Source organism: Thunnus albacares, chromosome 8 (assembly GCF_914725855.1).
Source record: "Thunnus albacares chromosome 8, fThuAlb1.1, whole genome shotgun sequence".
Taxonomy (NCBI): Eukaryota; Metazoa; Chordata; class Actinopteri; order Scombriformes; family Scombridae; genus Thunnus; species Thunnus albacares.
The window spans coordinates 31436018-31448769 of NC_058113.1; the positions used below are offsets into that span (position 1 = coordinate 31436018).

General features: G+C 40.0%; 1 protein-coding gene across 2 annotated transcripts in view; it reads left to right on the plus strand.

The window, feature by feature from the left end:
* Positions 1–340: 340 nt before the first annotated feature.
* bmper (BMP binding endothelial regulator) overlaps positions 341–12752 on the plus strand; it is a 42189-nt gene continuing 29777 nt past the window's right edge. The window contains exons 1-2 of one of the 2 annotated variants that reach the window (XM_044358110.1): positions 341–3013; positions 11216–11301. In XM_044358110.1, the coding sequence (XP_044214045.1) occupies positions 2908–3013; positions 11216–11301 (192 nt within the window). In that variant the 5' untranslated portion in view covers positions 341–2907. Of the gene's footprint in view, positions 3014–6378; positions 7279–11215; positions 11302–12752 lie in introns of those variants that run through there. The other variant, XM_044358111.1, reaches the window with a different exon arrangement.

Consider the following 12752-nt stretch of genomic DNA (forward strand, 5'->3'; position numbering starts at 1 on the left):
AATTCAGCCTCTCACACACACTGATAGACTCTAAATATCTAATAAGCACTCTTGTTTTTTATATGATCTATTTTTAACACACATTATATGCTGTTTTTTTCTTCTTTTTGACACACACACACACACCTGGGCTGTGCATGCTTGGTGTGTGTTTCCAGCAGCAGCAGCAGCAGCAGCAGATTGAGCGGCGGCTGATTCTCAGTTAAAAGCTGCTGGGTGGGTCCTAATTATTTCTTTGAAGACTCGCTTTTCCTCCCCGTCTGAGCTTCTGACGAGCTTCACTTTAAAGAGCCAGCAAAGGCCAGACACACACACACACACACACACACACACACACACACATATACTGTCACGCAGCCCGCCTCATCTGTCACATAAGACTTTAATGTCGACTCCAGACTGCTGATTTATGAGAACATAATGCTAAAATGTAGAGCAGTTTTATATGTTGGAGGAGCATATTGAGTTTGACAAGAAGATGTTTGCACAACAGTAAATAAACACGTTACACCCACAGCTGCAAAACTAATGTTGTTTTGTGTCAATTAAAAGATTTTCTTGTAGCTTCTGGTTCATATTTAGATATGAAATGAAAACACACATTGTTCTTTTCTGACAGGGCTCACTGAGGGCCCTGTCAGGGTCTCATCACTGTCTCTCTGAGGTCCCCCAGACCTCATTTTGCGAAGCATTGACCTCTGACCCTTTCAAGAGTCCCAAATAGGTCCATGACTGCTCTTTGACAAGCACAAGGTTTATTTTGCACAGCAGTGATGGAATAAATTATGATAAACATAAAGCATGAATATTGCATGCAGCAAAGCTTCATTGGCCTGATGTTTGGATCTAAAAACATGCAGATCAACAGATAAAGTAGACTACATGGACAAAAGTATGTGGTCAACTAAATATTTCACAGCCTCCACTTCTCTGGTTTCAAGCTTTTCCAGCAAATTTTAGAACCCAGCTGCAGAGATTTGCTCTCATTCAGCCACAAGAGCATCAGTGATGATGATGGGTGATAAGGTCTGACGGTGTTGGAGGTTGGTTGAAGTCAGGACCAAGTCAAGTTCTTCTTTCACACCAAACTGGGTGGTTGAGTCTTTGTGCATCTTCCTGCATCTGCTGCAAAGTTGAAGTTGTCTAACATATTGTATACTGTAGCATTTAGATTTCCCTTGAACTGGAACTATGAGGAAGTAAGTGCACTGAAGTATGAAGCAATACCTGCATACTTTCGTCACTTTTGTACGCATGAGAAGGAATGTTAAACAGTGCAAACTTGTTTCCAAATAAAGCAAGAAATACTAAGAATCATTAAGAAAGGGAACAAAAAATCTGTGCAGGATCTAAAAAAGTAAATGTTTTACATAAAAACATTTGTCTTTCTTTATGACAGTCACTTCTATAATCTCCTACCAGTAACAGTTAAACTCAGCAGAGTTTGAATGAGCTCTTGAAGAGAAGGAAGCTTTTTAGATTTTGTGCAAGTTTTGCCAGTTTGTTCGACTCTGGGACTTTTTGTTAATTATAAATTATATAAATGTATGTTAAAGTTTTACTTCTGTTTCTGCTTTTGCAGGAATCAGACTGCAGGAGAAGCACGTGGTGCACTTGACTTCAGGCCTCCTTCTTTTAATATTTTTCTTCTTCCTCTAAAACACTTAAAATTACAGCACAGAGACATGAAGTACATTTGGCTCCCCTGGCTTGTTGGTAATGAAACTGGATCCCAAAGCAGGAGGTTGGTCTCTCTCTCTCTCTCTCTCTCTCTCCCTCTCTCTCTCTCTCTCTCACACACACACACACACACAGACACGCGCACACACGCACGCGGAGCTTTATAGTTCACAAAGGTACAGGCAGACAGGAGCAGAGAAGAGCAGAGACACTGTGATGATTAAAAAACTTAAAATAACAAGTGGAGGTCTGGAGGAGGAAGAGGAGGAGGAGGAGGAGGAGGGCCTGAAGAAGTCTGCAGGAGATCTGCCGGAGGAGAGGACCGGAGAGGGTCTGGAAGGAGGTTTTGGAAAAGGTCTGGAGGCAGGAGGAGGTCCCGGGTTTAACAGAGGAGGCAGGACTTTCTGGCTCCGTGGTGCGCTCCGACACCAGAGGTCCGCTTTAATACCAGAGGAGGAGGAGGAGAGGAAGGTCGGCTCTTTACACTGCTCAAAGAGAGAGAGAGAGAGTTAGAGGGTTAGAGAGAGAGAGAGAGTGCAGTCCACTCCTCCTGGACAGTCTGCATCGAGCATCCATGTGCCAAACGGACTTTTGGATTCGGGAGCGCAGATTGAGAAGAGCCTTCTCCCTGGAAAAAAAAACTTCACTGACTGACTTGTCGACAGGAAGTCAGATCCGTTTTAAATCTCTCCAGCTGTTATAAATCAGCTGTGTATTTTTATCTGCGCTCAGATCACCTCAGGCACTTTTGGTTTTGGACTCTTCTGACTGTCCTCCGCTCCTCTCAGGATCCTCACAACACGCGCGCGGGGATTTTCATTCAGATTTTCTTTCTAAATGTTTTATTTTTATTTTTTATTTTTTTTAAATTCCTCTACGGACTCTTGTTTTCTGCTCACGCGACATGAGCAGCCCCGCTGTCTCCTGTCCGTCGGCGCGTCTTTGTCATTTTAATGTCGCTGTAATCTCCGCGCGTCTCACTGATTGTCGCTTTGCATTTCAGCGCAAACGAACAAACTGAGGACTTCTTCTTCTTCTTCTTCTTCTTCTTTTTTTTAAAATCTCCGGGCTGGAATAAAGAGCAGAAAGTAGCAGGAGCAACGCTGAACGTGGATCTCTTTCACTTTATCTTCGTTTTTCCTTTGGATTGATTTTTTTATTTATTGGTTCCGACGTTTTTCACCAAAACTCTTTGATATCTTCTCCCCACCGGGAGCGAAGTCGAGGATGTTGCTCTGCTGCTTGAACCCTCCCTCCTGGTCCACCTGTAGGCTTCTCTTCTGCTTTTTGTTGCTGCTCCAAACGCCCCGGTCCTCCTCTCCGCTAATTACAGGTAGGATTAAAAGGATTATATGGCTTCATAATAACACATCATAACACCCACCGTGCGTAAAAATCTACCCAAACGCCCGGTTATTTAGTCTGCCGCGTCTCCTCGCTCTTCCAGTCTGTCTTTACTCCGCCTGGGGAGCGCACCATATCAAAGTCACACCACTTCTAATATATCTGAGCAGCAGTAATGAGGTGGTGAAGTGAAAGGTTCGTCACAAATGATCGATAACCTCCAGTTTGGCGCATGTTCAAAATGTGGGAAAAAAACACTCATGCGTTTTCTTTTACAATTTTCCTCTTATATTTTGCATCACCGACACTCTTAATTTATGCTTTTACCTCACAGTAAATATGATTAAAATGTTTCTGCAAGTGGAGACATTAGTATATTTGAGTTTTTGGTGGATTTTCTTGCAGAAACTCTCCTCAATCTTGAATTTGGGAGTTCAGATGACATTCCACCGTTGGATATTAAAAAAAAACATCCATACTAGTGTAGACAGTGTGTGTATCTCCATGCAGGGAATTGGTCCGTTTCTTCCAGACTATAGAGGATCAACTCTGGCACGCTTCTTATGTGCAGAAATAGTTTCCAGACTGCCAAGTATTATAGATGAAACCTTTAAAAATCGTGCAAGGATTTGATTTTAAGGGGTAAAGTCTGCGTAAAATTATGATCTTTACTCAAATTGTTGTTTGTGCCACTAGAGGTTATAATTAACCCGCTTTTTAAAAAAAAAAAAAGTTAGAAGCGGGCTGTTAACTGTAAATCACTTTTAATCAGCTCTAATTTAACAGTTTCTCCTGAGAGGCCTCTCCTGCCTCTCTCTCTCTCTCTCTCTCTCTCTCTCTCTCTCTCTCTCTCCCCGGCCTTCTCCCCCTGCTTCAAAGCCGCCTGACAGCCGCATTGCATCATAGCATATCGTTTGTTTGCCCCGCAGCGCCTTTGAGAAGTGAGAATAGTTGAAACGGGGAGGGAGAGAGAGAGAGAGAGAGAGAGAGAGAGAAAGGTGGTTGTGGTGTAGTGCGCAAGCCGGGCTCAGCACAGCCGGCCCACATGCGTCTTATCTCTGGGTAAACAGCAGCGTGAGGGACGAGACTTCTGCGGCTGACCTGCTTTTACTGACTTAACCTGCCTCCTCTGGCACTTTGAGGAAAGGGCATTAGATTACATACATTTGATTATGGTTATTTATTTGGTTTCGGTGGCTACAGGGCGGGTTTCCATGACGACAGTGGTTGAATTTCATGATAATTTCATTAGCAAAAGGAGAAAATCTATGATAAAGCTGATTGGGAACAGAGGTTTCACTTTCTCTTCAGCTGTAAACATTAATATGAACCTCCACATGACATGAGGGGGAAAAAGTCATAAATGGCTTTATGCACATCCGCTTCCAGCGCTGATAAGAATAATTTCTCATGTTAAGGGTTTCCCCCTCTGTCTTTGCTGGTATCTACTGTCCTGGAGCAAACACAGAAAGATGGGAATCAGATGGGAATTCTGGGGATCAAACCTGTACCAGATGGGTCTCTGTGGACAAACATGTGTATCTGTTTGACATGAAACAGTGTGGAGAACCTCTGAGAACCAACTCTGCATCAGCTGAGGAAGCCGCAACACTCTGATCCCAGCAGATCAGATTCCTCCACCTGGCATCCCAAATATGCACTGTATCATCTGTCTATTGTCTGCTCGACCACAGAGCGGAGGGTTCTGGGCTGTTTGAGGTCTTATAGTCCCAACAGTTGAATGTGTCACTGCAGCAGGTGGAGCGGCGGGTACAGAGGTCATCCTGTTGGCTTCAGGATCGTGTGTGTTACTCCAGGACACTTGTTGCATGTCATCCTCATCTTCTTCTCTCCACTAGAGTCTGGCTGGTTGAATGGCGCTTTATCAAAGCCGCTAATCAAATCTGAAACCCTCTGATGTCTTATCAAATCTATTTTTTTAAAGCTATATTTATAGAACTGAGATCAAAAATCAACCTTCAAAGAACTAAAACTTGCATTTTGGCTCCCAGATAACATGTTTGTGCTTCATAAGATATTCGTTAGACTCTGACGTTTGCAAATTCAGCTACTTTCATCTAAATTGAATCTAAACTCTCTTCCAGGACACTTTTCTTTATTCACCAAATGTTTTCAGCTGTCTCGCCTTCATCAGGATGGTATCTGAGTTTATTTCCGGTTCCCTTATATAAGCTACAGTCCATTCATGTCATGTGACTTATATATACATAGATCTTACTATAATGAACATACAATACAGTATTACCAAGTTATTTTTGAAATAGATTTCTACAAATTGGAGACAAATATAAATGTTACAACCAACTTTTCCAAAAGAATCTTATTTTCTTTCTCTTCGAATCTCCATTTGTCACTAAAAAGCTGCAAATCAACACTTTCAACCCTAATTTTTACAAAAATATTTTTCAAAAAACACACATGCTGCTCAAATATCTTCCATCTATTAATATTTATGAATAACCACATTTCTAAACATTCCTGTCTTTTAACTAAATGTCTAATTGTTGTTATTTGCAGAAGTGGTTTTCAGGTTGACAAGTACTGTTGATGAAACCTTTTGAAAATCATGCAAACCGACCTTCTTCTTCTTTGAAGAACGGAAAAATGGATTCAATGGATTCTAATCCCTCATTTAACCTGCTCGGGTTTAAAGTGCCCAATTTAGAAATCCACAGTGCCTCAGGTGTCTCACGTATCAGTCCGATCAGAGCCAAACCCGGTGAACTCTCACATAGATAAAGATAAAGATAGATAGATAGTGTAACAAAAGTGTAAAACCAACAAAGTACAATTAGACAGGGATAAAACAGACACATTAAGAAAAACAGGAGCATTCATGATATAAAACATCATCCAACAGAATCTTAAAATGTTTTAGGGTTAAAAATGTTTTAACTTAAGTCAGAAATGCCAACAGACACTGACCTCTAACTAAACAGAGGTCACATGTTTGCTGTTGTCCTTGAACTCCACAACTTCATCTGCATCATCATCGCCTTTAACTGCTTTTAACTCTTTAGCTCGTAATAGTTGCAGGATTTCTGTCTTCTTTTTAGATAGATAGATAGATAGATAACAAACAGAAACAATAGAAGAATACTCTGTGACATAGATAAGAAATAAAATGACAAGAACATGTTTAGAAACTGAACTAAACTAAAACCAGGACCATAACAGTAAATTAGGTATTTTGTCAGACTGAGGATGAGGCCTCAGAGACCTCACCCCACCTCCTACACTCTCCTTCCCCACCCTCACCCCCCCCCACCACCACCACTTACAGCCCTGCCAGTTTAATTACGCTCGAAGGTTGTAAATTTTACAGTGGTGGTGGTGGAGTCGGCGGAGTTTGTCTGCTCTGCTCGAATCCACAAGCTGTTTTTTTTTTGTTTTTTTTCAGCTGAGCCCAGAGAGACAAACACAGACTCGCTGCTACAAGGATCTATTGTTGTAAAGTAGAGTCTAAGTTTAGTCTAGTTCCATAAAGCTCCGATACAAACTTTGTTAGGATCTTTTAAGTAGGTGACAGTCGGACTTTCGGCGCTTCAAATAGACATCAGCTGATGTTACTATGCTACGCTTTCCATTCTCACACAGCACATATGCAGTTTACAGAGATAACGGTAGCTGATTTATCGCTCCAGTGCTTCCTGACTTCACGCTGTGGTAAACAAAATCAATCCAGAGTCCAACAGAACATTTTTCCCCATTGGCCCACTTGGCCAGTAGATCAGAGTTTTATTGGTCCCTTGTATATTTTCACTGGTCCAACAGCCAAAAAAATGAAAATAAGTCTTTTTTTTTTCAATAATTTTGGTGATTTATTCATTGTATACATAATACACACAACAGTGAGAATTTTCCTTTAGATTTGGTTGTTTTCCTTTAGTTATTGATTATGTAATGTTGATATATTACACAAATATGCTAATTATAAAAGCGGGCACATATCAGTAAATGAATGGTGTATAAATGAAGGTTTCTCCATCTTTTGAGTAAAGCCAGAGAGTATGGAGCACATAGAGAACAGAATTTATGATAATAACATTTCAGCAAGTATGGATGACCTTGATAATAAACTCCAGAACTGAGACAATGCTGAGAGATCTGCAGAAATGTACTCGTTAAGATAGAACAGTGAGAGAAAGAACGTAATGTCGTGTTCACTCCGAGCTCCTCTTCCTTCTCGTAGCTTTGAATGTTTCTTTCGTGGACAATTTCTTTCAAGTATCGGTAAGTATGACAATGAGTATGATGGATGAATGACGCTAGGGCAGGAAAGACTGTGTTTAAAAGGCAGTCGGACCATTATTATGGTTATGTTGGATACTGCAATCAATCGATCAAACTTTATATGTTTAGCTTCTTTGGTATGGGTTCATGCAATGAAAGCTGATAATAAGGCAGAGCAAATGTAAGCAGTAACAATAATCAGAGACTAATTCACACAAAAAAGATAAAAATGTAATAAAACCAATAAAATACATTAAAATTAAAAAAGCAGCCTTTTAAACTATCAGTCTTACCAGTTGAAATGAATTGAGGCAAGCTTTAGCTAGCGCGCTAATTAAGCTAACGTCAACTCCCTTAGTTGGTTTAAAGCTTTTTGATGTTTCCAGCTGACTTGTTTTAAAGCAGGAATTTTGTAAATGGGTCCTAAATAAAAGCTAACACGTTGTGATGTTGAGTAGTGTTAGTTATTATAAGTGTTAAAAGGAAGAAATGTAAATCAGACTATTATTTTGTTCAAACATAACCCTGTTAGCTAAGGGCTGCTTAGCTTACTTGTCCATGTTTTCACTCTTAGTGTGTAGAATTTAGTGGCATCTAGCAGAACGGACTTCGCAGAAATGGAATATAAGATTCATACGTATGTTTTAATTAGTGTATAATCACCTAAAAACAAGAATTGTTATGTTTTCAATACCTTAGAATGAGTCATTTATATCTACATAGGGAGCAAGTCCTCTTCCACAGAGCCCGCCATGTTGCACCGCCATGTTTCTACAGTAGCCCAGAATGGACGCAACAAACACTTGATCTAGAGAGGGCTTTTCACGTTTTCCGTGAGATTTGCAACCCATCGTAGGTTCTCCTACACACTTGGAAGGGGAGAAGAGGGGTATTCAGTTGGTTGCAATCTGCAGCCTCACCACTAGATGCCACTAAATCCTTCACACTGCACATTTAACGTTACAATAGAAAAAGCTTTTATAATGAAGACTAACTGCTATTTTGTTCATTCACCAAATATATGGAGCAGGACAGAGCTGCTAACGTTAGCCTGATAGCATCCAGGACCAGCTTCCACACAAAGGAGAAATACAACACAGCGGATTTGCTTGTTGTAAATGCAACTACTTTGCAATCAGTAGGCGGGGAAATCTCTGATTTTCTTGTATCGGGAGAATAGCTAACTGTATATAAAGTAGTTCAAACTAGCTCCACCTCCAGCAGCTACAACAGTAACATGCTGCTCTAACACTGATGCTTCAGTATTAATAATCTAGTGATGTCATATATAATAATATATCAGCCAGAGGGACCAAACCACTACTTTTACTGCACTTCTTCAACTAAATTTTGCTGCTAATACTTATGTACTTTTACCTCAGTAAGATTTTTTACGCAGGACTTTTACTTGTAATGGAGTATTTTTACATTGCTGTATTGATACCATTACTTAAGTAACTAACTGTAGGCGCCAAGGTGGTAAGCTAGTTTGCTGGACATGCTAACAATTGAAGCTTATGTTAGAGAACATAAACACACATTTTAATCAGTGTGGCTTCTAGTACTTTTACTATTTCACCATTTACACTTTGCTTCAATATAGTTAGAAGTCATGGATGTATGAATAGCTTGACAGGCCTGCCCATTAATTCCTGAGTCATCAACATTACAACAAACCAAACAGTAAGCGAGTTCAGATGGTCAGTGGCCACAGTTTACTGATAACAAAACAAAAAATGTCTTAGTCTTTCATTTTATGTTTACATAATGTGTTGAAGTGTCGGGGTGTTTCGTGCTTCTCGTTCTTCTTCGTGCTTGTGGTGTAAGAAGTTTTATAGCTTTTGGAACGAGATGGAGAAACTGCATCATAGCAGCAGATGAAATGGAGCGGAAAATGGACGAATTAGGGTTTTAGACAGATGAAAATAAACATTTTGGGATAGAAAAACAAGCAGATCTGGATGGAAATACAAGATGAAGAGGAAACGTTCTCAATTCATAAAAATTACATGTGTTTCATGAAATTTTATAATGTCAGAACCAATTCTTGAGGTGCTTTGTGTGCGAATAGTAATAATTATTTTCCCCAGAGAGATAGGATCAGTTGAAGGAGACTTGACTAGAAACAGGAAGTAGTTTGATACAGAGCGGTCAGGGGTGGGGATTTACCTTCACTTCCAGTTGACCCCGGTTCATGACAATAGGTTCCTACTGGGAAGGAAGTTTTCATTTTAAGAGAGTCAAAACAAATCTGACACATGAACAAACAGCTGAGCATCATTCTGGAGTTTGTTTCTTTCTCCGAGCCTGAGAAACTGCTCGCTCTGCTGAGATGTTGACATCTGTCTCCTTCTACCCATAAACCCTTGTGTTTGAGGTCGTTTCCGGTAGTTGGTTCGGATTACATTTGCACTCGTAACAAACTGACTGACTCACGTGTTTAAGACCTCAGTTTAAATGTCACTGCTTTTACCTGAACAGAAGCAGAAATTTCAGGGTGCGTTTAAAGCCAGCATGATCTGACAGATATATCAACAGGTTATCGGCTGTTATTGGCTTTTTACAGCTAATTTTTTGCGATAATATAAAGCAATGCATGTTTTGTAGGCTTCATTTTATGTATATGTGACCTGAAGGTTGTTTGTTTTTTAGATGTTTTTATTTATTGGCATTATTAATAATTGGTCACCTTAGACAAGTATATTGTTCTGCTGTAACATATCTCATAACTAAAAACTGAATTTGAGCTTGTATAAGTCTTTATTGCAATTAATTATTAGCCAAATTTGAGGGATGTTTGCCAAAATGTTTTTTTGGGAAAGAAAAACAGATTGAATGAACAGATATTGGGTGTTACATATAGAATAAAAATTTATGTTTTATGAAAAGCTAGATTACTTAACTCATCTATAATCAAAGATTCAATTAGCTTTAGGAAAATAAGAGCGTTATACTGACATCAAGTTGTTTATGAAGCTGCAGTACATATTAGACAAATCAAACAGTTATTCTATACAACAATCTAAAGGATACAAAACAACTATCTAAACTCTTCCTTAAAAAATACAATTACATTAATACAATGTGTGTAATACCCAAGAAAATCTGAAATTTTTGTTGAATAATGTACTTGACCACTCGTCAATATGTATGATCGTTTTTTTGCAGTGTGAGTGCCCAGAAACCACAGAGATCGACAAAATAGAGAAGCAGAAGTACCATTAAGTGTTATTCTCTGGTTTAGGTTTTACTTTTACCTTGCGATGCAGCTGGGTTCACGAGATCATGCAAGAATCCATCAATCATGTCAAACTTCAAGTTATGCGCTTGTGTCCAAACCACCGGTGGTTCAGACCAAACAGCATTATCCTAATAGCAAGAATCCTATTAGGATTCTTGTGCAATCTCGTGAATCTAGACAGTGATAGACAATGATGGACAGATGTTTCATCCAATCACCTGCCAAGTATTTTTTTGAAAGTGCCTGCTCTTTTCCAAACAGTTTCCAGTTTGTGTAACAAACCATCTGGCGTGTCAGGTTAGTTTTATTTATCTAAATCATAAAATAAGATGACTTCACAAAGAAAGAAGTAGGAAAACACACCCAATCTCCATTTATGGTGCCTATGAAAAGGAATTGCTTTCCCATTTTTTCATTTTTCATGTTGAATGTAATAGTTGAACGATGGGTGATACACACACACACAGTTCCTATTCAGTTGCTTCTAAATGGGGTTAATACAAAACAAATAAACGAGAAGTTAAGTAACCTTGGCGGATCCCGTTCTCATGAGTCACTTTAGTTTATTCAACGCGAGCCTGTATGATGTCATGTGATCCTGACGGGTGTTTATAGGTCAGGAGTGCAAAGTCAAAAGTCCAGACCCGTTTTTCAGCCTTCGTCTTACCTTTGTCACCTTCCTTCGGCCCTTCACAGGCACAGAGGCCAGCTGTGAGAATGAAGGAGAGGTCCTCCACATCCCCAACATCACCGACAACCCCTGCATCACCTGCGTCTGTCTGGTAAGAACGACTACCTTCTCTTTCTTCACCTCTCCTTCAAATATGTTGCAGAGTCAGGCGTTTGTCTCGTGATGTTAAGTTATCGGCCAAGTTGAATTGACTCACCGCCCGCCCTGTTTGTTCTCAGCACCTTGACGTGTAATATGCTGCCTCAGGTTGATAGGATAAAATGACCTCTTTAAGCACTGATAGTGATATTTGTAAAGCTGATTATTGAGCTTTGTGTGATGTTTCTTATCGGTAGGTTGTGAAAGATTTGTAAGACTAGGACAGGACTTTGTAATGCAAGTTTTTTGTGGGTTTTGTGGAAAAAAAAACACAGGAATGTCTGGTGAGACGAGAATTGTGGATCGCTTGATTGAAGGCAAAATTTTGGCATTAAATCACTTCTGTGAGCAGTTTTGTTAATGTATTTACAAAAAGTTTTTCAGCAAAACATTAAGTAGACATTGTGCTTCAATATCAAGTGTCAATACGATACAACCCCATTAGCACCAGCATAAGCACTGGCTATTCTTCCTGGTTCCCACCACACATACAGTCGTACATACACACTGTAACCACATAAACACAACAACCAAACCAGCTCATCTCATAGGATTCACAAGCACATATATACAGAAGAGAAACAAAATTGGCATCCTTTAAACAGGACATTAAAGCAAACACACAAAATTATAAATCGATTCCTCAAGAATCACTAGCAAAACTCACAATTTTTCATACAAATAGTCATTCTTAATAAACATAAATCCTTTCCGCAATTTTGGATTTTTTTTTAGATGCATGCAGAAAACATTAAGTGGCACATGAAGTCAGGATGGTAAGTGATTTGCAAGTTCAGGAAAGCACTTTGTAACGCCAACTCTTTACTGTTTTCTGAGGATTTACAACAAACTTGCAGTGAAACATGAAGTGAGGATTGTTTGTTTTAACAGACATGCCTGTCGTCATGCTGTCTTGGCTCGGCCCGGCTGTTAAATCCAGTCTACAAAACGTTAGGGGACGACTCTTTCCTGGAACATGTGCTCTTTGACCCCTGACCCCCCCCTCCCTGCCCCCCCCTTACAGCTGTGGAGGTCTTTGTTTTAGGGGATGAGAATGGACCAACAAGGCTTTTCCGTGTCACTGCCTCGACATTGGTGAAAGAGAGGTTTTTAAAAGAAGGCGTCACATGACCAGAGTTTACACTCCAGGAAGCACACGGGTGTGAACTTGAGGGCTGCATGTTCCCTTTTACACAGCCTGTTCAAAGTGGGAATGTTGCACTGTTATTCTGCCTCGCCATTCTATATAAAAGGTACAAACACAGAATGGTGGAGCATTGCTGTTCCGCCATTAAGCAGGCAGTGGAGGCAGTCACATTTCTGGATCGACATCTGTGTAAAAGAAAAAGCCGACATAGTGATGCTGTTGTGTTAAACTTCACACCTCTGATTCTGGAACGCCGG